The 23889-nt window shown below is 42.0% G+C and overlaps 1 protein-coding gene across 6 annotated transcripts in view; it reads left to right on the forward strand.

Annotated features, from left to right (window-relative positions):
* The window catches only part of ESRP1 (epithelial splicing regulatory protein 1), a 32326-nt gene extending 20488 nt beyond the window's left edge, over positions 1–11838 (forward strand). For 3 of the 6 annotated variants that reach the window (XM_009086918.4, XM_018912041.3, XM_050970982.1), the window contains one exon: positions 743–11456. In XM_009086918.4, the coding sequence (XP_009085166.1) occupies positions 743–915 (173 nt within the window). In that variant the 3' untranslated portion in view covers positions 916–11456. Of the gene's footprint in view, positions 1–742 lie in introns of all 6 variants that reach the window. The other 3 variants (XM_050970983.1, XM_050970984.1, XM_018912053.3) reach the window with 2 other exon arrangements.
* Positions 11839–23889: the final 12051 nt, after the last annotated feature.

Consider the following 23889-nt stretch of genomic DNA (forward strand, 5'->3'; position numbering starts at 1 on the left):
ACTACAAATGCCTGTGATGTATTCCTCAGATAAGGCCTTTTGGCCCTGTCATTCCACATGATACAATGCAGTGAGTTGCTGGCTGTAACTCTGAATAGTAAAGTCAAAGGCTTACTTTATCTAAGGCTTTATGTTTACTTCTATGGCAATGGGGAGGAGAAGAGTTAAGTAAAGGAGGAAGGTGAACCTGTCATCAGTGAGAATTCATTTAGGGCCTAACATCTTGTTAAAACAGCACAAAGCACACTTTTGGTTTTTGTTTTTGTTTTTTTTTAATTTAGTGCTAACACTTCAAGCTGCAAAGCCATGATTTTTCTCATTCTTCCATTGATTAATTAAGAGATAAGCAGTACCAGGATGAAAGTCTTCTCTGTTATGTTGAATGTTAAACAGATCTTTGTCACAGAAACTTACTTCTTACTGTGCAGAAATCTTGAATGCAGACTTCATTAAAATCTTAGCCTAGACAAGCAAAACTGACCTATGTATCAGAAAGGGACCCTATTCCCAGAGGAAGAGATTATTTTTTGTGTATTTTTGACTTTCCTGTAGACTGGAGGCTGAGTGTAACACTTTGTAGACACACTTGCTTTGGTGGTTCACATTTCTTTCCTGTAGTGAACAAGGATGAGGAGGTTCCTGATGTACTATGGAGTTGTGTGTATATATATATATATATATATGTATGTATTAGCTCTGGAATTTCAGAGGCCCTAATCTATTTTCCATTTGCTTCCTGTAGGCCTTTCACCCCCTGCCTACTCCTTTCCAGCTCCTGCTGCAGTTGTGCCAACAGAAGCTGCTCTGTATCAGCCATCCATGCTTCTGAACCCACGAACACTCCAGCCCTCCACAGCCTACTACCCTGCTGGGGCTCAGCTCTTCATGAATTACACAGCTTATTACCCCAGGTAAAGCAGAGGAGAACCCAAGCAACAACGAAGAAGTCTCTTTTTTCTTTTTTTTTTTTTTTTTTTGTCCCCAGCAAATGCACAAAACTCACAAAAGAACATTGTCTGCTCTGCTAAGGACTTGTAATCCCATGAACAGGTTGTTGGTATCTTGTTCAGGGAAACAATTTCAGGATAACTAGGGATTTTCCAAGTTTTAGAGTATTGCAGGTAGCAATGTTTGGGGGGCAGGGGGACTAAGTTAATGTGTTTGGTTGGTTTTTTTTTTTTTGTTGTTTTTTTTTTTTAACCTAGGACACACATTTAAGTTGGATATTTTTTATTATTTTTGTTTCACCTAACATTCCTCTCAAACGTACTAGTTTGCTCTGTTATGCCCTCAGTGGGAATTGACATTTGCAGTACTCTTTCCCATGTCCATAAAGAAACCCTTGGCCCCTCTTCAGAATGGCTGGACTGGGGTCTGCCTTAGCAACTTCTGAAATACTGCCTCTTTGTGTTTGTAACAAAGTAACTTTTGACCTTTATGATGAAAATTGTTTACTTCTATGAGTACATATTGTATTGAATCCATACATAAAGCATATAGAGGCATGTGTTCTTCCTGTCCTCATAACACCTCTCACAAAGGGCTTTTTGTTCTTCTGGATATATTAGCTACCTGCTACAGAACAAAATCTCTGGGTACCTGTTGCCCTCTGCAGTCATGAGGCCTTGGAAGGAGCCATGTTCCCTTTAAGCCATAAACAATTTCTCTGTTAGGAAATCTGCTAAACAACTCAAGTTTTTTATCTCTGCAGCAGGGACCAAATAGCTGCTTAGGAAGCTGTTAAGCAATATGAGCACTTCAATACTTGTAAGATAACAAAGGTTTTCTTATTACTTTACCTATATGTCTGTGAAATGACTGTGTTTTTTTATTAAAATGTTTCCTTCACTCATGAGTTACTTTCTATAATGCCTTCAATATCTGTTTTATGGTTATAATATTACCAAACTCAGCCTTGTTAATGTAAGATTAAGAAAAATAAAATTCCAAACTTGCACTGGCAATATAAAACAAGGTTCTCAATAACAGTTCTATATTTCATGAAAACACCGTAGCAGTTAGTCTGTGGTTACTGACATGTTTTACTTAAGATAAGAATAGACTGGCCACTGTAGGCTAAATGTCAGGCCCTAGTGATTTCTCACTGAGTGAGTTCCCACATGAGTCTCATCACTGGCTGCTTGGGCTGTGGGCATGTATGTTGGTCACAGACTGATCAATTCTAAGCCCCAGAATATTCTTTTTATATTCTTGTCTAACTGGCAGTTGTTCACTGTTTTTAGGAAACCATTATTATATAGCTTCTCTGCCAATTATGAATACTGCCCTTTTTAAGAAAATAAGGAAAAATTTCTGGATTCAAGTTGGCTTCTTTGTTGTGGATTCAGTGTTACGGTATTGCTTTTCTATCCAGAATGTTTGATCTACAATTTGCATGTACTCCAATAGATGTAGTGATTCTTTGGAAAGGATGTTTTTAGCTTGGTTTTTTGGGGGTTCGGTTTGGTTTGGGTTTGTTTGTTTCTTTTTTTTTTTTTTTTTCTTTAATACTTACTGCTTTTCAGGCAAGTTCCTGTGCTTTATCCAGGATGCAAAAAATAGAGTCCCTTTGAAGTAGCAATAAGAACTCTCCTAAATGTAGCTTTCTAGTTCTGAAGTTTAAGTCAAAAATTATGTGCAACAGGAAAGAATGGGGTATCCTCTGTACTAAGTGATCCATTTAAAAGCACATCCAGAAAAAGTAATATAGAGCTTGTAGGTAATGGTTAGACAATGGTTCATAAATCTAACTGGTGAATATTTATGGAAATAAGGAAAACTTCTTTGAGCTGCTGCCAAAAGCTTCTACAACTTGTGTTTTGCAAGGTCAAGTTGCTTTATAATAGTCCAGCTCTATTTTCTGCACAGAAATCAGCCTATGTGGTGGAAAGGAGGGAGGTATTGGTTTGGTTTTCAGTACCTATCAGATATCCTGAAACTCTCAGACTCATCTTAATGCTCTTGCAGCTTTGGCGATGAAACCAGTGGTGTAAAGAAATGGATGCCTTCTAAGCTATTAAAATAGCTTTAGTGAACTCCTAATGAAAAGGAGGGAGAGCAAGTAATTCAGGATCTGTCAGTCTTTGATATCACTGTTCAGCTTGTAATTATATCTGGCAACATGTTCTAACAGCAAATCAGTGGTCTTGCTCTCTACCTAGTCTCAAGCTTTTAAGAAAGAACAATAGGATTCATGGGAAGGAGGAATTTTCCTTTATCTAATCCTGGGTGTACTAAATGCTGTATGAACATTGGAAATAACTGCACTACTTGGCACTTGCTAACACATCCTATAGAAACTTTTACTGTATACAAACTTGGAAGCTGTGGCTACAGGGTAAACACTTTTTTAAAACAAAGCTAAATCTTAGTTTATTTATTAAGTTCTGATGCTGTTTTTATCACTTTTAAGCAGTGCCTTCCAATCCTCAGAAATATCTGTCAAAATCCATACATGTAGTAATACATTTATGCTTTTTACTTTTTAAAAAAGTATTTTAAATAGCATAGTGGAAAGAGGAGATTCTTAAATGTAGGACTCATAGCCAAAACATGATATGGAAACTGCAACCTGGTGTAGGTTCAAACAAACTAGATAAATTCCATGGCAGGAAATTCATTGTGAGTTAGTGAATACACAGAAACCACACCTGGCTCAGGAAGTCCTTGAACTCAAAATAAGTGGAAGAGTGTTCTTGTGTTCTGTCCCCTATGGTAAATTCTTGTGCTGTTGAACCAAGGTGGGTAGGTAAACTTGTTTGTTCACACCTTTCTGGGACTTGTCTTGAGAGATACAGGTACTGCTTGAGAGTGTGGGTCTGTTCCAGTGTTTGTCTAATAGTGGCTAAGCTGGGGTTATGTCTCTGTTGGGCCAGTGTGTACAGTTCTCTCCATTGGAGTGGTTTGAGTTAAAAGGCCTTTTTATGTGATAAAGGTATGATTCTGACACTTGCTGCACAGGGAAATACAGGGTAAAATCTTAGTGTTCTCATGTCTGCTTATGTCCCTTCCTGCTCTGCATAAGATATGGGTTTTCTCATTATACCTTGTAGAAGTATATACTTGTGCAGCATACATATAGCACTAATATTTGTGTATGCGTACATGCAGATGTATGTGTAAAAGTAAAATGAGCAATAATCAAGGTTAGAAAAAAGTGTTACTTGTTGTCTGTGATGAATCAGATTCTCCATAATGATCAGCAAGGGAAAGAAGTGAGTCTTTTCTAACCTTGGTTATTGCTCAGATTCTTATTGAAGCATAGTTAAGTTACAGGGAATTTAAAACTGGCAAACCTAGGAACAAGTGGGCGATACCATTCAGAGCTGCTGCCAGCAGCTTTGTTTACATATCTCTGTGTCTGGCTAACCAGCATCACTTGACAGAACTAGGTTAGGAAACAACCATATGTGTATTTAGCCTGGGAGCTCTGTCACAGATGGAGAACAGCAGCAGCCAGAAACAAAACCTCTTTTAGTTGTACTCACAGCATCATAGCAACACTCTGGACCGCATCTCTTAAACTCCTGTGATTTTGTTTTTATTATTATTTTTATGCTAAGTATGTCAGCTTGGATTGCATGAAATCACATCTGCAGTAATGGACTCACTGGATATAAAAGCTTATTGGTGGCTTTTAGTTGCTGTCCAGTAAATGGAGTTCAAATGTTTTAAATTAAATGTCTGAATTTGGGACTCTTCATTACCTGTCCTTGTTCTGTTGAACTGCCCTCCATCATGACTTTGTCAAAATAACCTTAACTCTTTAGTTAATGTCACAAATTTGTCACCAGAATGATTGTTTGGGGGGACACTTAATTATTCACTTTCAAAATAAATGTAGCTTGGCAAGGATTAGAACAGCAGGGATGCCTTTAACTACTACCATATTTCATTGGAGGAGGAATGCATTAGCAGAGAAGACTAATTGTTGCATGCCTCCATAGGCTGTCATTATCCCTTCATTTGTAGGTTCTAATTAGTAAAACTGCCATGGTGTGTGAAAGCAGCAGAACAGTAATGCTGTGATCAACAGCTATCTGGATATCAGGACAGCAAAATTATTTAAATTAAAAAACCAAACCAAACAAACCCCACCTTTCTTCAAGGCTGGTACATCTCTTGAAATGTTGTTAATGGTAGCAGTGTCCAAGGTTTTACTCAGCCCACCATAGAACTTGGAGACTGGTGGGGACCTCTTCCTTTTGTTAATATACTCAATGACTTGATTTTCAGGTAGCAGCTCTTACTGTCATCTTCTGCCTCTTCCTCTGTTAACTAGTGAAACAACTGGATTTGTATGAGGAATTAATTGTTACAGCAGCATTGTGCAAGCTTGCTACAGAGATCAGTATGAGTATAGTTTTTCCTTTTGTCTATTTACAACACAGTTCAGTGGTGGGAGAGATCTGCCTGTTGTGCCTGAAGGCATGTGTGTCATCCATGCAGGTGGCTTTTTAAAACACTTGCAATGATCTCAGGTTATTCATGGCACCAAAGTACATTGCTGGATGCTTCACTTTACTCAGAAGCAGCCTTCTACAGGGGTGTGTTGGAAGTCCCAGCACTACCCAGGGCAGACTATTGTAGTCTTCTGTGGCAGAGCTTCTGGATCCATTCCCCCTGCTTATTGTTGTCATGTTACTATGGCCTTATCCAGCTGGGAAGTTGATTTCAGTAGGCAGAGTGAGCAGCAGGTTATCTGGTTAAATGTAGGGAAAGTATCTGTATTGAGGGAGCTTTGTTTCCAGGGATAGGTGGTAGGAGGGTTTTCTTGAAGGAGGATGTTTCCAGAGGTAGAGCTGGGTTGATCATGGAATAAGACTTCTTGGACTCAAAAGCACTTTTTTTTTAATTAAAAAAAGTCCACCTTGTTGAGTATACTATCTGTAATATTCCTCCATGATTATATAGTCAGAGGGATCTAAATGTTTCTGTTTGATTAACAGGTGGCCTGATGGTTTAGTGCTCCTACTTCTGCTATTTGTCAAGTTATGCAGCCTTTCTTTAAATGTGGCTAAACATTCCAGTCCATGGAACAGGAAAATCATTCCGACTGCATAAATACTTTTGCTAGTAACATATCTTGTTAGTTTTTGTGAACAAATTACTGTGTTAAAACTTTCAACTTTGGTGCTTATACCACAAAATTTACTATTAACTTTTGTATGAACCACTTCTAAAAAAGAGAAGCTGCATTTCCTCATGGGCTGCTTTCCAGTAGTGAACACTATAGACATTTTGCTGTAAGCTTGTGTATATGTGCACATTATAGTCATGTCCCATACCAGCCCCAGGAGTATTTAAAATCCCTACCAATTTGTGAAAACATCTGCTCTTCACTGAAGTCTGGGATCATCTGTCAAATTTTTTTGAGTATTTCTGAAGGCTACTTGGTAATGTGCGTCCTTTACTTTCTCCGTTCCTCCTGCTACCTTCAGTCAGAGGACCTCACTTTGAGCTGCTGCAGAGATGCTCTGGGTCTGCTGAGCTTCCTAGGCCTTGAAAAGAGGAGACATAGCTTAATCTTGAAAACTAATAGATGAGTCTGACAAGTTCTTTCACTGCTAGTGCTCCTCTGAATATTAAAGGATATGAAGTAAGACTAACTTGCAATTAGGACCTGTCTTACAGTCCTGAAATTAATAGAAGCTAATCAGTAGCTTGATGAAAGGATATTGCGAGTATCTGTCACAAAGCAGACAATAGTTAATATACTTCATAAACAAAAAACTTTCAGGACTACAGATAAAAAAAGTCAAAGGAAAAATAGGGATAGAAAATCTGCAGGGAGAGAGCTGAAGCCTCTAGATAGTGTCTATGCACATATTTGTTCCTATGTGCAAATAGTACTGGGTATGCTTGTGGTTCTGCTGATGGACCTGCAAGATACTTGGCAGAGATCTGAAAAGCTGCTTGGTTATGTATGCTGACTGCTCCCAAATCACACCCACTTGTAATATAAACCACAGCTTCCTTCTGGATATTGGTATCTGTTAAGCAAATGTATAATGGAAAAACTTGTTAGGAAATCAGGAGAGACAGTGAACCTCAATGTTTCCACCCAATATTTTAGTGATGAATATTTGGGATCCCTTGAGGTGTATAAATGCTGCTTGAATGCCAATATCAACCTTTAGAACATGTGAAAACTTGTTCTTGCATCCAAAACTGATTTCTGAAACTTAATTGTTTTATTTTGAGATTCTTTGGAGAATACAATAATCTCAGAAATACTGATTGGAAAAAATACAAAATCTGCCTGTTGATGAGATTCACGAAGAGGGATCAGTTCATAAGGAAAAAAGGTTTGCATTGGGAAATGCTTCATACCATATTTGATTTCAAGAACTAAAACTATATAAAAAGAGTTCAAGCTCTTGCACTGCATTATTGTATAGTGGTATATACCTACTAAGAACAACTGTAGAAATTCTGTTTGGCCTGATGTAAAACATGCAAGTCTTTGTTCCTGAGGCTTGTTTGATTAGAGAATATAGGCTGGAATACTTGTCTTGTATGCCTGCCTAGACAGTTTTCACTATGTTTTCATGTGTCTTCTATTGACTTCTTTTCCATCTGGGGACATGCCCACTCTAAGTCACTTGCTACTGTTCCTCTGGGAGGTTGTCACCCCTCAGTCTGGGTGAACATAGAATTGGCTGGGAACAGTCCATATGTTATCTTCTCTTAGGGAGTCAGAGCAGGTAGCACCCTTAGCCTTTGAGAAACGCTTTGAAAGACCTGAAAAGGAATATCAAAGTTTCCAACATCTACAGATTGAATATTTTGGGCATAAGAAAATATTTTTCTTTATTACTCCTGTATAAATTATATTATTGTGGCATTAATATTGCTTTAAAACAAGAAAAACCTGTACCTTTGTGGCACTAACCTTTATAATCTGGCAGTTGCCATTGACCACAAAAGATGCTGTGTCTAAACAGTCCCTGAAACATAAGTAAATGGAAGTAAATGCTGACACCTGTGAGGAGCTCCATTCCCAGATGAATTTGGCAGATACTGACCTGGAGCTTGCATCCAAACTGTGGGTGGGCATATCTGCCATGGATTCATATCCTTACTCCATAGCTACATTACAAAAAAAAAAAAAAAAAAAAGGTTGGGGACAGCATGTGATGGCTATAAGTTCTAAAGCTGAATGGTGCACTGGTGGGGAAGACTTATTTTTGGCTTCATTAGTGTCATAAGCTGACCCCTGGGTATTATGTTTGAGAATCTGAGTGCTACAAAGGTGAACTGACTGTGGTAGTTTTTTAGGGATTAGTATGACTACTAATGTAACAGAAAAGGCATGCAGGAAATGATTAGTAGGAAGTGTTGTGATAAATTTGTATGAAGATGGTTCTCTACAGCATAAAGTCTTACCTTCCTTCAGCTGTCTTTTCTGACAATAGGCTCAAAATTGACAAAAGTGATTACAAGTGTTGTCCTCGGCACCAGATTATCTCTGCTATCAAGTGGAACCACCAGTGAAGATGTTGTCACAAAGATACCCAGGAAGGCAGTTGGGATAAACAAGCATTATAAGCAGTTCCTGTGGAAAAAGGAAAAGCAGCTTTCTTTCTAGACATGAACAGCTGTTCCCTGTAAAAGCAGCAGTGTTAAACTTCAGTCAATTTCATTCACTTCCTGAAACACCTTGAAGAGGTTTCTCTGCAGGGAGGCTATAAACATCTATATATTGTGTCCAGGAATGGCTTGGCTGCTGATTTACTTGTTACCTGCTGTGATGAAACTCTTCTCTTCCATACTCTGCTGCATAAAGATGATTCAGGGCTTTGCAAATAACGGGAACTTGGTGAGGTCAAGACTGAAAACTGGTAAGGACATATGCTTGGGGGCAAATGTACCTACTGGACTTGGAAGCTACAGAGGCACTCAAGAGGATGAGCTTTAATTTAGGGAGGTGCAATATAGGCTAACATTGTAGGACTCATGTGGAGGGAGGACTCCTCCACAAGGCATCTTAGGACAGTAGCCTTTGGGCTAAAATTAGTCTTCATGAATACCAGCATAGCTAAGGATTGAAACACCAATGTAAGGACACAAAGAGAAGACTGATAGAGCCCAATAGAAATTTTTTCATTATGTTTTCATAGCCTTGGGCTGGGACTGCAGAAGTGGAGGTCATCAGAGCTACCTCTCTAGTGTGGTTTGGAGAGGTTATCCCAGGTCTAAGGGGTAGCATAGCATTGAAATAGCAATGGAAATGGTTAGGTGCTTGATGCCATGCTCAGGAGATAAAGCAAAATTGAGGTAGCTTTAAGCAAGCATGAGCTCTTGAAGGAGTGAGTTCTTAATTTTTTTTTTTTTTTCTTTCATAAAATTGAGTAAATAGAAGAAGCCAGTGACATCCTTCAGTATTAGCACAACTTTAGGGGTGAGTGGTCTGTGCAAATCTGTTTAGTAGTGAGCATGTTAGCTTTTCCTTCAGAGACTTTGGGCATGTGTGACTGTGCAGGAGGTGTTTGTCTCCAGAGACACTCTCTTGAGGTCAGTCAGTTGGGGCTGCCAGAGTCTGGGGACAGTGGTCTTCAACAAGATCCTGTGTATATCCATGTGCTGTGCTGTTAGGGAAAGCTGATTATCCCAGTGTTGTTTCTGTTGTTGAATTGCTCTTAATGCCATGGTGGTGGGAGCATTATGAATGTCTAATTCTGCAGCCTGAACTTTAATATCTGCCCAGCACTCTAAGGGAGGTTAAGGTTGCACAGCCAGCTGCTGGCTCTTTTCTGCACTAGTTTGGCTTCTGATTGCTTCCATCTTAACTTGTGTTTGTAGTATGCAGCAGAGGATGGACTTGTACACACAAATTATGTGGCCAGGACAGTGTCCAAATAATGGATTTGCATTTAAAGGCCCCAGCAGTTAGACTTCCTTAGTGAAGGTAAGGATAACAAATCCCAGGAGATAGGGTTTGTGTGTATCATAATGTTTTATTCAAATAACCACCATACTCAACATAATATGTCATTTGCTGCCCTGAGAAGGTGGCTACACTTTCCTGTGTCCAGAATGTCATGCTGCAATAAGCAAAATCCTATGAAATCCATAATTTAAAGGATTTTAACTACTCCAGTCATCTTAAGGCTGCTGCTTTGTATGTTTCCCAGGGCTTCGAATGCATGCTGCTTTAAGCTTTAGTAGCAGTACTGAGAGCCTGCAGAAAGCTTCTCAGAGCCAGTTTTCTCTGTGGAGCAAAGTGTGGAGATGAGGTTACTCTCCTAGCAATGCACTAAAATGAGGTGTTGGTTAGACAGAATAAGCCACTTTCTTAGGTAATTACAGAATCCAATGTCTAAGCTTCACACTGATGTAAAATTTCAGCAATGAAGTAGTTTGTATAATAGCAGCTACTCTCTTGCTGTTGTTAGCTTTCTGATCAAGGCACTTCAGCCTTTCAAGTTTGGTTTACTTGATCTTCTGTATAGGAACAAGCAAAGGCTGAAGTCACCCAGAAAGCATTTGTGCAGAAAAATGCAAGTTGAACTGCAAGGCAGTGTATTGATGGACCATGAGACTTATAGTGTCATAGTCTCAAAGGAAGATATAGAAATGTATTTGCAAAAAATGCTTCTGTAATCTCTAGTCTTTGAAAAAATAAGTAGTTAAAGAAGAGATCAGATTTTTTTTACGCCACTTTCTTTCCTCTATTCTGTTTTTAGTTTTCCCTCTGAAAAATAGCAACAAAACTGTCTGTTTTTTCTAATTCTTCTGCTTTTGACACAGACAACTTAGCCCAGAGTGTAATCTACTTCTGGTCAAAACCTTTACCTGCAGTATCACCTCACTGTCATCTGCTCCAAGTGTGCTGCTTTTGCATGTGTTTAAGTGACCGTTTCAGCTTGTTGTCTAACAAGGTGGCCTTTGGCTGAATTGATGAAGCTAAATCCTGTCCCTGCACTGACAGTCAGAGCCATAATTAGCTGCTTAGTGGCCTCCTGGTCTAAACTATACTACATCACTTCCCATCTACTTATTGTTGTCATGCAGTGATCAGGATCAGGAAGCTTCCTTATCCCGCTGGAAAAACTCTTGGGGTTTGTCTTTGTTTTCAGCCAGTTTACAGCTTAGCAGTGCTAGTTGCCTGTGTTGGCCCAGAGACAGGAAAGGAGAAGTGGCCAAAGCAGGCACTGAGACATAGGAAGGGCATTGCCACATTGGACTTAATTATAAAGCTTCACCTCCAAAGGTAAAAGGTCATAAAATAGTGAATAAATTCAGGTATACTCTTAGTGCAGTACTCGTAGTTTTAATTACATTTTCTATTAAAGTTATGTGTGTGTAAGGTGAATACTAAAGCTTTTGGTTCTTCTGTAACGATTTTTTATTTAGGAAATCAAGAAATTAATATTTGCTTTTATCATGGTGTTCAGAGACCTGCACAACTCTTTCATGCAGATTCCTCTACCCTTTCTGATGTTTTGAACAAACACAGCAAGCCTAGATGGAGATTTTGATTACGTTTCCAGCTTTACTGCTTCTCAAGCCAGTTGTGCTCAAGAAAAAAACCACCAGAACTCTGGAAGTGACCAGATGGGTCTGTTACTGTTTTAAAGTTCATGCACAATTTTCAGACGTGCACACCCAGACCACTAAGCCCTTCACTGAGAGCACAGGTGCTGAAATTGTGCAAATCCTTGAGGGTTTCTGCTTGATAAAGTATTAAGCTGCTCTTAACACAAAAATTGTTCAGCCTGAACCTACAAAGTCTGATCTCTTTCATTCTCTAAAATAGCAAAAAAGTCTTTTTTACATAATTTTGCACACAGTTTAAAATAGTTCTTTTTAATTAAAGTGTTTTACAACCTCTAATTTTGCATTTGACATTTTAATAAAAAAATCTTTTGTCTTGTATATATTTGTCTAATCTCTGCAAAAGAAGCCACTGTAAACTTTACATGCAGGCATATTTTACACAGTGCAGAAATAATTAGGAATGTAAAATGGATTATCTAAGGAAAAAAATGCTGTAACTTTGTAAAAATATGTGTGGGATGTTAAATGCTTTGTCTCTGATTCTTATCTTGTAGGCTTTTCCTATGCACTCAAGTATTTAAATTTTAAAAGGCTTACAGGAGTAGGCATTTTCAAACTTTGATCACACTGTGTACTCAGAAAATGAGAAATCCAGTTAACCTCTCTCCTGTGGTCCTACTTTCATATTTCCACTTCATGCTCTCCCTACCCTTCTTGGTTTTTGACTGTCTTCTATGCAGGAACTGGGTCTTAACTGCAGTAATGTGACCTGCAGTTAAGACCCAGTGCCTTGTCTGCTCTAAGAGAGGGTCAGTCAGAGCTGGCAGTTTGAGCTTGGTCTCTCTGGACTATAGCTGGTAACTCAGCACCACAACTCTCACTCTTACCAGGGAACTCAAATGCTATACATGCTCCTAAATAACTCCTGTCTGTGAGCAGCCCTGGGTCTCCCTGCCTGCCTTGGGACTGGGCTTCAGGCACAGGAGTAGATCACTACACCTTTCCATGGCAATTCAAATCCTCATTTCAGCCCTGAAACAGAAATGTACGAGGCTAAAATTGGATAGGTTCTTTGGCACGTTCAAAATAAATATTGCAGAACTGAAGAATGCAGGCACTTTAGGTAGGTGGTGCTGTAGGAGTTTTTAATTACCATGAACCCAAATCCACAACAGTGCCTTGGTATCCCTGAAAGTAAGTAAAAGGGAAGAAAAGACAAGAGTGTGGTGGGGGTGACAAAGAAGAAAAAGTCTTCCAGACAAGGCAAGTTGATAATCTCATTTCTAGTATCTAATGAAAAAAAAAAAAAAAAACCCCTCAATCTTTCCCCCTTTAATTTTTCCTTGGTTTTTGCCCTTTTCTTCCCTTGGTCCAAGCTTCCCCTGCTCACTCAAGCCATAGTAATCTAGATTTACATTTTATCCTGGAAAACTTCATACTGTTACAGTCTAAAGTATTTGACAGGGCCTTTTTATTTAAATCACTGTTCTGTAAACATGACTGCAGTGAACATGATTAATTGATGCAAGATACTTTTAAATGGTATTTTCAACTTTTCTTTCTGAGAAAATGGTTCTGCCTTTAATTATGTAGCACAATTACAAATTAGTAGTTATGCATGAGGAAAATTAGCCTATATAAACCACTAGGGAAGTGATGGGGGAGTAGAATTTTTGCCTATTAACTGTGCAGGAATATCTTAAGTGTGCAAATAGAGACAGATAATGAGGGGATGGGAAGCAGTAGGCCAGAAAAGGTTTGGAAATAAAAATCACAAACTGAATGTAACAATACTTAAATGCTTTTGCAAAAACAAATTTCATGTCGGGTTGCACAAACGGGCGTCTAGTTTGGGATGCTTTGTATTTTTCTAAGTATTCTCTACAGAGTAACTGTAAAACTTCAGCAAAAACTTATAACCAACAATTTGCTGAAAAATTGTAGAGTGAAGACAAGCAATGTGAAAACAGCTCCCCCAGGCCTGCTGAAAGCATTAACATTACTTATTTGGGTGAAAGGAGGCTGGGGAGAGGCATGAGAACAGTACATTAAAAAATGTGGCTACAAAGAAAGAAGGAATAAATTCTTCCCAGTGCACATGGGATAGAAGTGAGGGACGGAGTTACAGGCAGGGATTAAGGGTTCAGAACAAACCTTCTACCATTAGTAGTTAAAAACTGATCTGAACTGCCTGGGCAGGCTGCACAGTCTCCACCCTGGTAATCTTTTGGGACTGGTTGGCCAAGCACTTATCAAAAATGGCACTGGTATAACTGATCCCACTGTCAGGCACAGATGTGGACAAGATGTCCTCTTCAGATGTTCATCTGTGTGATGATACTGCTTTTTTCTTAGGACCCTGACCTCAGATACTGCAAAGTTAGCTGTACATCTTAGCTCCCAACTCAGATCGTATATATTTTGGTATTTTTCACAAGCTCTCTCATGTTTTGAAATTTTTGTATTCTATATTTTCAGAACTGAATTCTTTATATTCCCTTTCAACGTGTCTCTGTTTAAATTCATTACAACATTAACTATAATTTAACCTAAAGCTGAATAGAATATTGTTTCCCCATTATAATGTCTATATGGTTTCGAAAACAAACTAGAAATGTTTCCCAGACAAGGGGGAAATGTTCTGTTTTCTTTTTGCAAAATTAGTTGGTGAATCTCACAGCTTTGCTATCCCTTAATATCTCCATTATCTCAGTTAGGCATGTTCTCAGCTAGAGGCAATTTTATTTATTTAAGCAGGAAAGCCTGAGACTCCATCAGTAAAGATGAAAGTCCAATTCCACAATGTAACTTTCTTGAGGTTAAGAGTATTGATTGAACTTGAGATGGGACTCTATCGCTCATGTGTTTGAATGTGTAAAGAATTTATAATATGAAGGTAACTGGAATTAATCTGAAAAAAACCCATGAAAATACAGATTATATTTTCACAAAGAGTGTATTTAAATGTATTGTGTTACAAGGAGAAAGTTTTTCTTTCTTCTCTTTTTCTATGCTCTCATCTCTGCCCTGTTCTGCTTTTCCCAGTCACCTCCTTGGCCTCTCTGGAGCAGGGAATAGGGTAGAGTTGGGCTGTGCCCCTCACTAGGAGGGAAGGGGATGAGAGGAGACCCAAAGCACCAGCCATCCTGAGCAAATGTCAAAGTGCTGCCCCAGAGAGGGGATGACAAAGGGCAGGTATGGTCTGCTCCCCAGCACCTCCCATCCAGACCACGTCCCTTTCTGGTGCTGTACTCAGGAAATGAGCCTGTGTTTTCTGGGCTTGCCACCCCCTCAAAACAACTGGTTATTTCAGCATGTGCTCAGACAGGCACGGTCAGCTCCTGCAGCCACACAAGCTCCTTGCTTTGTTGTCATTTAATCGTTAATCACTTGAATGGAGATGTAAACAACTGTGCTCTCTTGTACCCTCACCCAGAAAGGAGCCAAGTGATCCTTTTCCACACTGTAGGGCACTCTGGGCAGTCAAAGCAAGTGTAAGCAACATGAGTTTGCTTTCCCCCACCTTTGCTACCTCTGCCCTGCTCGGTTTGTGAAGCTGATGGAAGGTCATGCTGTACTAAAGGAAACAAAGGAAAAAGTTGTTTTCATGGTGTAAATGGAACGTGACGATAAAAACTGTTCTTCTGTGGCTCTGGCATGGTGTGTGGCAGTTCCTTGGTGTGTTACCTCCATTTCCCCAGGGAATGTGGTTCTGGTCTGTTCTGGGAGTTCCTGTAATGAGACACTGCAGTAACAGTTGCAGCAAACCCTGCTGAAAGGATACACAGCCAAAGCACTGCCTACAGAACCAAGCTGGAAAACAGCTGCAAAAGCTGACTGTGACTGCACTGAGAAAAGTTATTAAATACCAGTTTTACTTCTTCATTTACTCCTGTGAGAAATGTGGCTGCACACATCAGCCTGGCTGGGCTTGAGGGAGATGACTGATTGAGTGGCCATAGCTGAGCAAGGAGCCCACATAAACTCCAGTAAGCCCTACTCTGACTGCCTGTCATTGCCTGTGACAAACTGCCTGAAACACAGAAATATCATCTCACACTTGAACTTTGGGGTTTTTTCCAACTTTATCTCTTCAGTTATTGAAAGATATCACTTCTACTACAAAATATGCCCCTAATAATATCCTGGGGCCATGATTTCATAGTATGAAAGCAACTCCCTTTGAAAATCCCTTCTCCCTCACCCACCAGCCATGCTTGCACCCAGCCCTGTGCCACCACACACCACCTTGGGTCCTGGGCATAGCTCTGAGGGTCCGAGGATATTCTTGGGCATGGAGAAGCAACAGAGACCTTTAACTACTCTCTAGTTGGCTATTACTGAACACAGTTTGGAGCTGGATCAACAGTGGTGGCTGCACACACAAGGGAGCCGAGCCAGGAATGAGCAGTGCAGGACCAAGGAGCGCCATCAACAGCCCAGGTCTGTCACTAGAGCATCACGGCATCACAGGCAATGAAACAGCCTGAGGAGACCTGGGGGGAATTTGGGGCAGGCCAGCTGGAGGCTCTCACCCCCATGATAGCACTAGCACATAAAATCATCCCACACTCAGTCAGGATTCCCCGTGATGGGCAAATGGGGGAAGACACTTTTCCCACCCACTTTTGTTGCAGCACAGAAGAGAAATCAAATGAAGGAGTGGTTTGGACCTACAAAGCTACAAGCCTTGTCTGCCCAAGCAATTAATGACTAATCTCCTGCTAATTTGTGAGTCTGAGTGGTGATAAAAGAATGGACCTGGGCTCACCACAGTCAGGGAGCCTGGACAGGGAGTGCTGAGGCCCTTCTGTGAATTGCTGGTGGTATTTGGGAGGTTTGGGCAGGAGCTGAGGCTGTATGAACTCAGCTGCAGTGAGATCCTTGATGGGGAGGGACGGAGGGAGAAAGCGACAGAGGAGAGTCCTCTCTCAGTCACATTTAAGTGGGGACAGAGGAGAGTCCTCTCTCAGTCACATTTAAGTGCACTTAGCAGGAAGAGCCCACCATGGTAGCACAGGAGTGAAATGAGAATGTACAGAAATGAGTGCAGAGAAAATTAAAGATGGCCTACATTATTCAGCAAGCCTGGTTTGCTTTTTAGAGAGCTGCTACACATTGGTGCCTGCAGAGAGAATCTATCCATCATCATATAAAGAAGCATCATCAGCAGAATGAGATTTTGTGAGTGTTTGCTCTGAGATCTCTAACACCAAATCCCATGTCTTGTGCCTTTCCATGCACAGGAGCAGTTGCATGGGCTGCTGCAATCCAGAGGCTGCTGGCTCTGTCCGTACTGTCCCTCTGCCTGTCTTTCTGGCTTCCAGGAAAGAAAGGATCACCCATGGCTTTGCTTAGCTTCCAGTCTGAGCCCCTACATCAGAGCCAGCATCAGGTGCCAGAGGAAGGTGTCTGCTGCAAGCTCCCCAGCAGCCCCAGCTTTCCACAGGCAGCAGCAGCGTCTGGCACGTGCTCTCCACATGAAAAGGCACACAGCAACACTTCACCTGCATGTTTTAGGAGACTGATGTGTAACTTGGAGTGCAAGATTCAGGCCAAATACAGAACAAAGCAGCCCATGTATTAAAAAGTTTCAGGCTGTGCAAGTCTGCCTTCAGGTGAAGTGGGAAGGCATATTACACAGAAAAAATGTCACTTAAAAGCTATCACAAAGTAAGCACAAAGTGACAGAGTGACATTACTAGAGCACCCCATTGCTTGTGAGCTATCCCTGAAATACAGTTACAACCAGATGGGAAAAGCTAGTAAGGCAGAGTTGAGACATGAACTTTAACACTCAATTCTTTTTCTGACAGCGACTGCAAAAATAGTATTGAATGGCATGACATGTTCATTATTTCTTTCTGACTTCAGGTTAAAAAGCAGTCTCTCTCTCAAGGAGACTGTACCCAGAGCTAAAAACCCAACCTGATCTCGAAGTCTCAGGCAGGCTGGGTCTCCTTTCCATGTGAGGTCACCAATTGCAGCTACTCTGCAAGTTCAGTAACACCCTCGCTGGTGCCTGGTGAAGGCTTCTGTAATCTTGGGTTTACCAGCTGGGGAGCTCATGGGCTGTGGGAGCCCTTGGTCTGAAATGCTGCTGGAGCATCACACAACATCACTGTGGATGTTCTTCCCCCCCACTGCTCTCCAAGCAGGATCAAAAAGGTATAATGAGGTGAAAATAAATAAATAGTGGCAATGTAAAGCTGGGTGCTGTGCTTAGCTGTACACCTCAGGGCAGTAACAGCATATTTGAGGTCATTACTCAGATCTTCGTCCTTAGTTAGGAAAACAATGTTTGGGAAAAGCTGGGAGCCTCTGGCACAGCCATCCCATCTTCATGGGCAGCACCCTGCTGGGCAGAATCAAACCACCCACCCAGCACTGTGTGGCAAGTGGGAAAAACTGCTGGAAACCAAGCTCTTGGCCACAAAGGGTTTGAGAATGAACTCCACTTCTGGTCTATTGTGCAGGTGATTTTCTTCACCTCCCAACTCATTATAAAACCTATAAAAAAAACCATAAAAGCTGTGACCAGCTTTTATGTTGCTACAAGCAAGTAATTCTGCCATTGACACGTCTGTCTGTGGCACAGTGAGACCTGGCATCGCCTCCAGCTGAGGCTGTGGCCACAGAGAGCACTTCCCAGCCCAAGAAAATGGAGCCTGGGAGGTGGAAATACAAAAAGGCAGTGTCTTCCAAATCTATCTCTGTATGTGCTCTGGGATAAATGTACAGCAGCTCAATGAACTGGAAGGAAGGCCGTTTCTGGTTTAATTAAATGAGCAGAATAAGGAACCAGATGCAAGAATAAATAAAGAATAAAGAATAAAGAATAAAGAATAAAGAATAAAGAATAAAGAATAAAGAATAAAGAATAAAGAATAAAGAATAAAGAATAGCTGCTGCTCCTCCAGGAGACAACTTCAGAGCTGGGGGCTGGTTTGTGGATGGGCCACTTTCTCCTGCTCCTGTCTGTCAGAAAACCACGGTATTGTTGTGGCATGTAGGTGACTTGAACTGACATCAGTGATGATCATACACTTGCACTGGAGGGGAAACTGAACTTTCCTTGATGGCAGATGCTGGCTCTCCCTGCAGTGCACACCAGGATCACCTGACAAATCCCACCAGGGTGATGCACAACACACTTGGGGTACTGACAGATTTACAGAATGCTGCTTAAGGTAGAAGGCAGCTGCACATTCTTATTTTGCTGTGTTCAAGTCAACTGAACTAATAAGAAAAAAGGCAATTTCAAAGCACCTTGCAGATTACCTTGTCCAAGAGCTTCTTAAAAGCTCACATAATAAAAGTGCATTTGATATAAAAATAAGGTATCAGTCTTGACAGTGTGTAATACCTACAATGTTTTAACCCAGGAGAATCAGCTCTGTTAAGTGTATCACACTACAACCGCTGGCACCTGGGAACAGCCTCTGTGTTTCTGGGTCAGTCTTTCAGATCCCAGTTTGTCAGACTAGAAGGGGCTGAACCTTTCCTACCTCTCTCTGTACTGTGCACTCCAGTACATCTAATGGCCAGCAAAGTGCAACAGAAGTCGCGTGTGCGGCTGCTGAGAGCGCTGGTGTCTGTGATTTAGACCATCTTGAAATCAGTCTCTGGCACCCCATTTCACTACAATTTGGGTGCTATGGAAGTGTTTGTGCTGCTGAGTGATTTCTGTTGTTTCAAACCTGACAGTGCTCACTCTGTACCTCCTGCCCCACCCTGCAGAGCTTACCCTGGTCCCACTCTCTGGAGACTCAGTGACAGCAGAGTCTGAGCAACCGCTGGTCTCAGAGAACCTGAGTTTCACCTTACTCTTTGCTAGCCTAGTGGTCTGACTTCTCTTGGGTTTAGCACTAGATGGCTACAAGCATTATCTATAAGCAAGGGAAAGTGCAAACAGCTTTTATCTCCACAAAGCCAGGCAGTGTGTCCTCCACCGGCTTGGGGTCAACAGCGTCTATCTGAGAGGTTAAAAACTAACAGCCTCTTATCTGCAAAACCTCTTGCAACACCGAGACCTGAGATATCTTGTTTTCTGGCTCTTGAGACAAAGACTGTGGCTAAGGTTGACACTTTAAAGTTTCATTTTGCCAGTTGGGAGTTTGCAAGGCTCCGTGTGTACCATCCCTGGCTAAACAGTCAAATCATGGGGCTGCTGTTATCACAAAAGTGAAACCTATTCAAACTGTCATCCTGCTATCGAGTATCCCAGCCCCACTATGTCCAAGGAGAAGCAGGTAGTCAGCTACAGCTGTTTGCTTGATAAATATTGATGGTGTGGAGCAAGGAGTATTGCAACACTGCAAAAGATCCTTAAAAATGTTCGGAGGATGAAAATTGCTGGCACTGTTGTGATTTTGAAGCTCAAATAATAAATGATTCAACAACTGTACAGTTACCATGGGGATGAATTCTCATTGAGCCTAAAATTACCAAGCTGCTGACAAGGAGCTATTTTTAGTATCAGCAGATGTGTATCTTTAAGAACATCAGCACAGACCTACTACTGTGTGTTTGTGTATGCATGCCTGCTGTAATTGAGTTTTCTCATGCTAATAACAAAAGCAAAAATAAGTAAATGTCTGACCGATGCAACGGACAATGCAGTGATTTTGGCTGGGGGTGATAAGTGGAAATTGCAATTAATACCTGATAAATAAAGCATGCAAGGAGGCTAGATTGCCAGTATGTAACTGAACTAGTAAGCAGAGCCCTATCATTACTGTCAGCTAGCATGCTGCAGTAATGGAGCATCTATTTTTGGTGTCTGTGAGTATCTAACGGGAAGCACTCATCGGCCCTGTCAGAGCCCCACGACACAGGAACACGGAGGCTCAAAGCTGACATGAGCCGCTGGCGCAGATCCTGAATCCCTACGCTCAAAGACGGCGTTTGAAAGCGCTCTCCCTCCACTTCGCACTTGAGGGAGGTGCAAGGATAACCGCGCAAGAGCGCGGCTGAGGCGAGGTGTGAATCCCTGCCGGGCCGTGACCCCGCGCAGCCGGTGCGGTGCCGAGCCGGGCCGTGACCCCGCGCAGCCGGTGCGGTGCCGGGCCGTGACCCCGCGCAGCCGGTGCGGTGCCGGGCCGTGACCCCGCGCAGCCGGTGCGGTGCCGGGCCGGGCCGTGACCCCGCGCAGCCGGTGCGGCGCCGAGCAGCGGAGCGCTCGCTGCGCTGCCGGGCCGCGGCGCGTCCCCCGTGCTGACTCACCGCAGCCCTGCCCGGCCGCCGCCAGCACGGCAGCTGAAAGGCCCCTGCACCGCTGACTCGCACTGAGCTTTCCTCATTAACTCTAATAGGACGGGCTGGAGACCTGCCTTTTTTTTTTTTATAGCGTCATTTTGCAGAGGGAGAGGCCAGAGGGTGACTATAATGACATCTCGTTTGGTGCTAAAAGGATTGGTTTGTTTTTGCCAAACACGTAGCAGGACAGACGTATCTCTGCTGGCCCCTTGGCACGCCAGTGCAGTACATATACATGCAAAAGGGGCTGGCTAGCAAACCAGCCAAGCAAAAATCAAAAGCTGTACATTGCAGCCGGATAGGATGATAGGGTATACAGGAGACAGTTCAGCAGTTTTGTTACAAAACCAGACAAGCTCTTCTCGTTTCTGAAAGGCAGGGATGGAGACAAGGGAGAGAATTGTGGTGATGCAGAGCAGGCGGCAGTACCTCTGCCTGCACTGCCGTGTGAGGCTCTGGTCACGCCTCCCACGGAGAGCAACACAGAATAATGGCATTTCAGATAAGAGAGAGAAGAATTAAACATCAAGAAAAGCCCTTCTAATGAGACACACTTGGAAAAGAATGTGAATGGTCTACCCCAGAGTAAATTATGCCACGGGCCTGATTAAACCATCCAGCATTCCCCATTTTTGATATTTAATTGGGAAATAATGGTTGGTTCCTCAGAGCTGGCTCTTGGAGATGTGTTGGCAATATACATTCTGCTCTGGAAGCATCTGTGTATCTGTTAAAAATGTCTGACTCTGCTAAGAAATACCACAGTATTCTGCCACTGTAGAAAACTCCACACACACACCCTTCTTTCTTCTTAATAGCTTATTTTATATAACTGAAATCTTGGGGGAGTTTGGTTTGATTTTGAAGAAGACATCCCTGTGGAAGCTATTCAACCAATATTCCAGGTGAGATTTAGAGATGCTGTCATTCAGAAAAGCTGAACAACTTGCTTAAGCTGTTGGAGATTATAGTGACAGCTTCAGGAGATCTGGACAGCTGAACTGCCTGGGCTGGCCGTGCCCTGTTAAGATCATACATGTGGGCTTTCCTCTGTTTCCTAATGCCCTTGCCAAGAGAAGAACAGGAGGGTGTATGCTGGGTAGCAGAGATGTACAGGGCACACAGATATGTCTGAAAGGTGGTCTCAGGCTCATGACTTATCTGAAGCAAAGGATGTGAATTTGATTATGTACCAAACAGAAACTTGACCTTACATTTAATTTTCATCTTGAACAACCAGAATTGGAGTGGTTTTGTTGTCCAGGCACAGTGATCAGAAACACCCACACAGGCACCAACCTAGAACAATTTCTGAGATATCACTGGTACACAGGAAACTGCTTCCTGATACAGTAGGGGGAGTCAGCTCTTGTCAAGTCCCAAGGCACTGGGTTTACAAGAGACAAGAGCTGCCACTATGAACACAGTCCTAAGAACACAGGGGACTGGGTTCCTTCAAATCCAGGAAAAGGCTTTTGTCTTGGCCCCTTAGGAATAACCCTTGCCCTTGGGCACACATGAACATTGCACTGGTTTGTTTCCTCTTGAGTCCAAAGGTATGATCCAAATGATCCAGGTGTGAGCCATGGAGGAAAGTAAGAATGCCCAAATCACAAAGATGACATCTGCCATCCTTTCTGTCCTTTTTGTCTGTCTTTTCTACTGCTGGAGAAGAAAGTGCATGTGTTTGCCTGAGCAGTATCAGCAGAACAGTGGATGTCCTGCTTGCTGTAGATGAGTAATTGGTGCCAGGGGAAAGGATGCTGCTGCTTTTGAAGCCTCAGAGATTTCAGTGAGAAACACCAGAATCATAGAAGAAACTGAGAAGAATGGTCTTTTCAATCATATAACCCTAAATGAGACCAGTAGTCAGGGTGAATGAACCTATGGCAGGAAAAAGCCTTGAAATTACATGCTTGATAAGGACTACATTTACATAGCCTGGATTCCTTATTCCTAGTTGAGATTTAGGGAAACACTGTGTGAATTCCTTGTACAGCATTAGAAAGGAATATTTTGGTGCAAGCAAATGTGCCAGCTTTGTGGGGTCATAGGATAATTTGGGTCAGAAGCATCTCTCAAGAGGTCTCAAGTCCAGAAACCTGTCTGAAGCAGGGGCAGCTCTGAAGTCAGACCATGTTACTCTGTGTTTTTTCCAGTCTAATCAAACCCACCAAGGAGAGAGACTACAACCTCTGGGCAACCTGTTCCAATATCTGCTGTCTTCATGGAAAAAAGGTTTATCCTTAAATCCAGGACATAAGGATGTGGTAAATTATATAATCAGCTTTTTTGTGCCCCAGAGACACCACCAAATAGAGTGTGAGTGTTAACAACTGAGTAGCAGCAGTTATTCAAGGGAAGCTGTTGATGCCAGGAGCACCCAGGGCCATGAATTTCAGCTGTGACCTATAAATGACAACATAAGTTCTGAAGTCTTTGGTACCAACAGAATTTTGTCATCATTGCTGAATGTACAATCAAAAGAGCAGCAAGCCAATAGATATTACTTATACTTCATTTCATTCAGTGTGATATGGGTCAAAGTGCAGTAGCAACTAACTAACTTAAACAAAGAGAAAAAAAAGGCAAGTTAAGAGGAAGGTGTAGCACTGCTACAACTCCAGTACTTTCAAAATCACTTTGCAACAACCAAGAGTCAATAACCACACAGGTTGTTTTATAGCCACAATTACAGAAATCAGACTGGGCAGTGCTGTACCTCTCCCACTTCCCCACAGAGGCTTCTAAGTGGAGCATTAGACAAAAGGTTCAGATCTCAAGTGCTAGGGTGTTGAGGAGTACTGATGCAGGGCAAGCCCCCAGACAGACATGTCTGGCCATCTGTCCTGCAAACCCACAATCCCAGAGTCAGTCAGTGACAGGAAAAGGGTAAAACCCCAGCAAGACCCAGGCCAACAGCACACTAGAACAGGAGGAACAGTCAGTGCTGCCCACAGTCAGTGCTGCCTACAGTCAGTGCTGCCCACAGTCAGTGTCCACATTTCCACACCTTTTGTATGCAGTCAGGCATAGCTATTCAAGCCTGTCTTGGTTTTCTCTGCCATGCAACTACTTTTTCCCATCAGGAAGTTTGTTTCTACTGACAGTTCTCCAGATGGGTCTCTA

The sequence above is a fragment of the Serinus canaria genome, chromosome 2, assembly GCF_022539315.1.
Source record: "Serinus canaria isolate serCan28SL12 chromosome 2, serCan2020, whole genome shotgun sequence".
NCBI lineage: Eukaryota > Metazoa > Chordata > Aves > Passeriformes > Fringillidae > Serinus > Serinus canaria.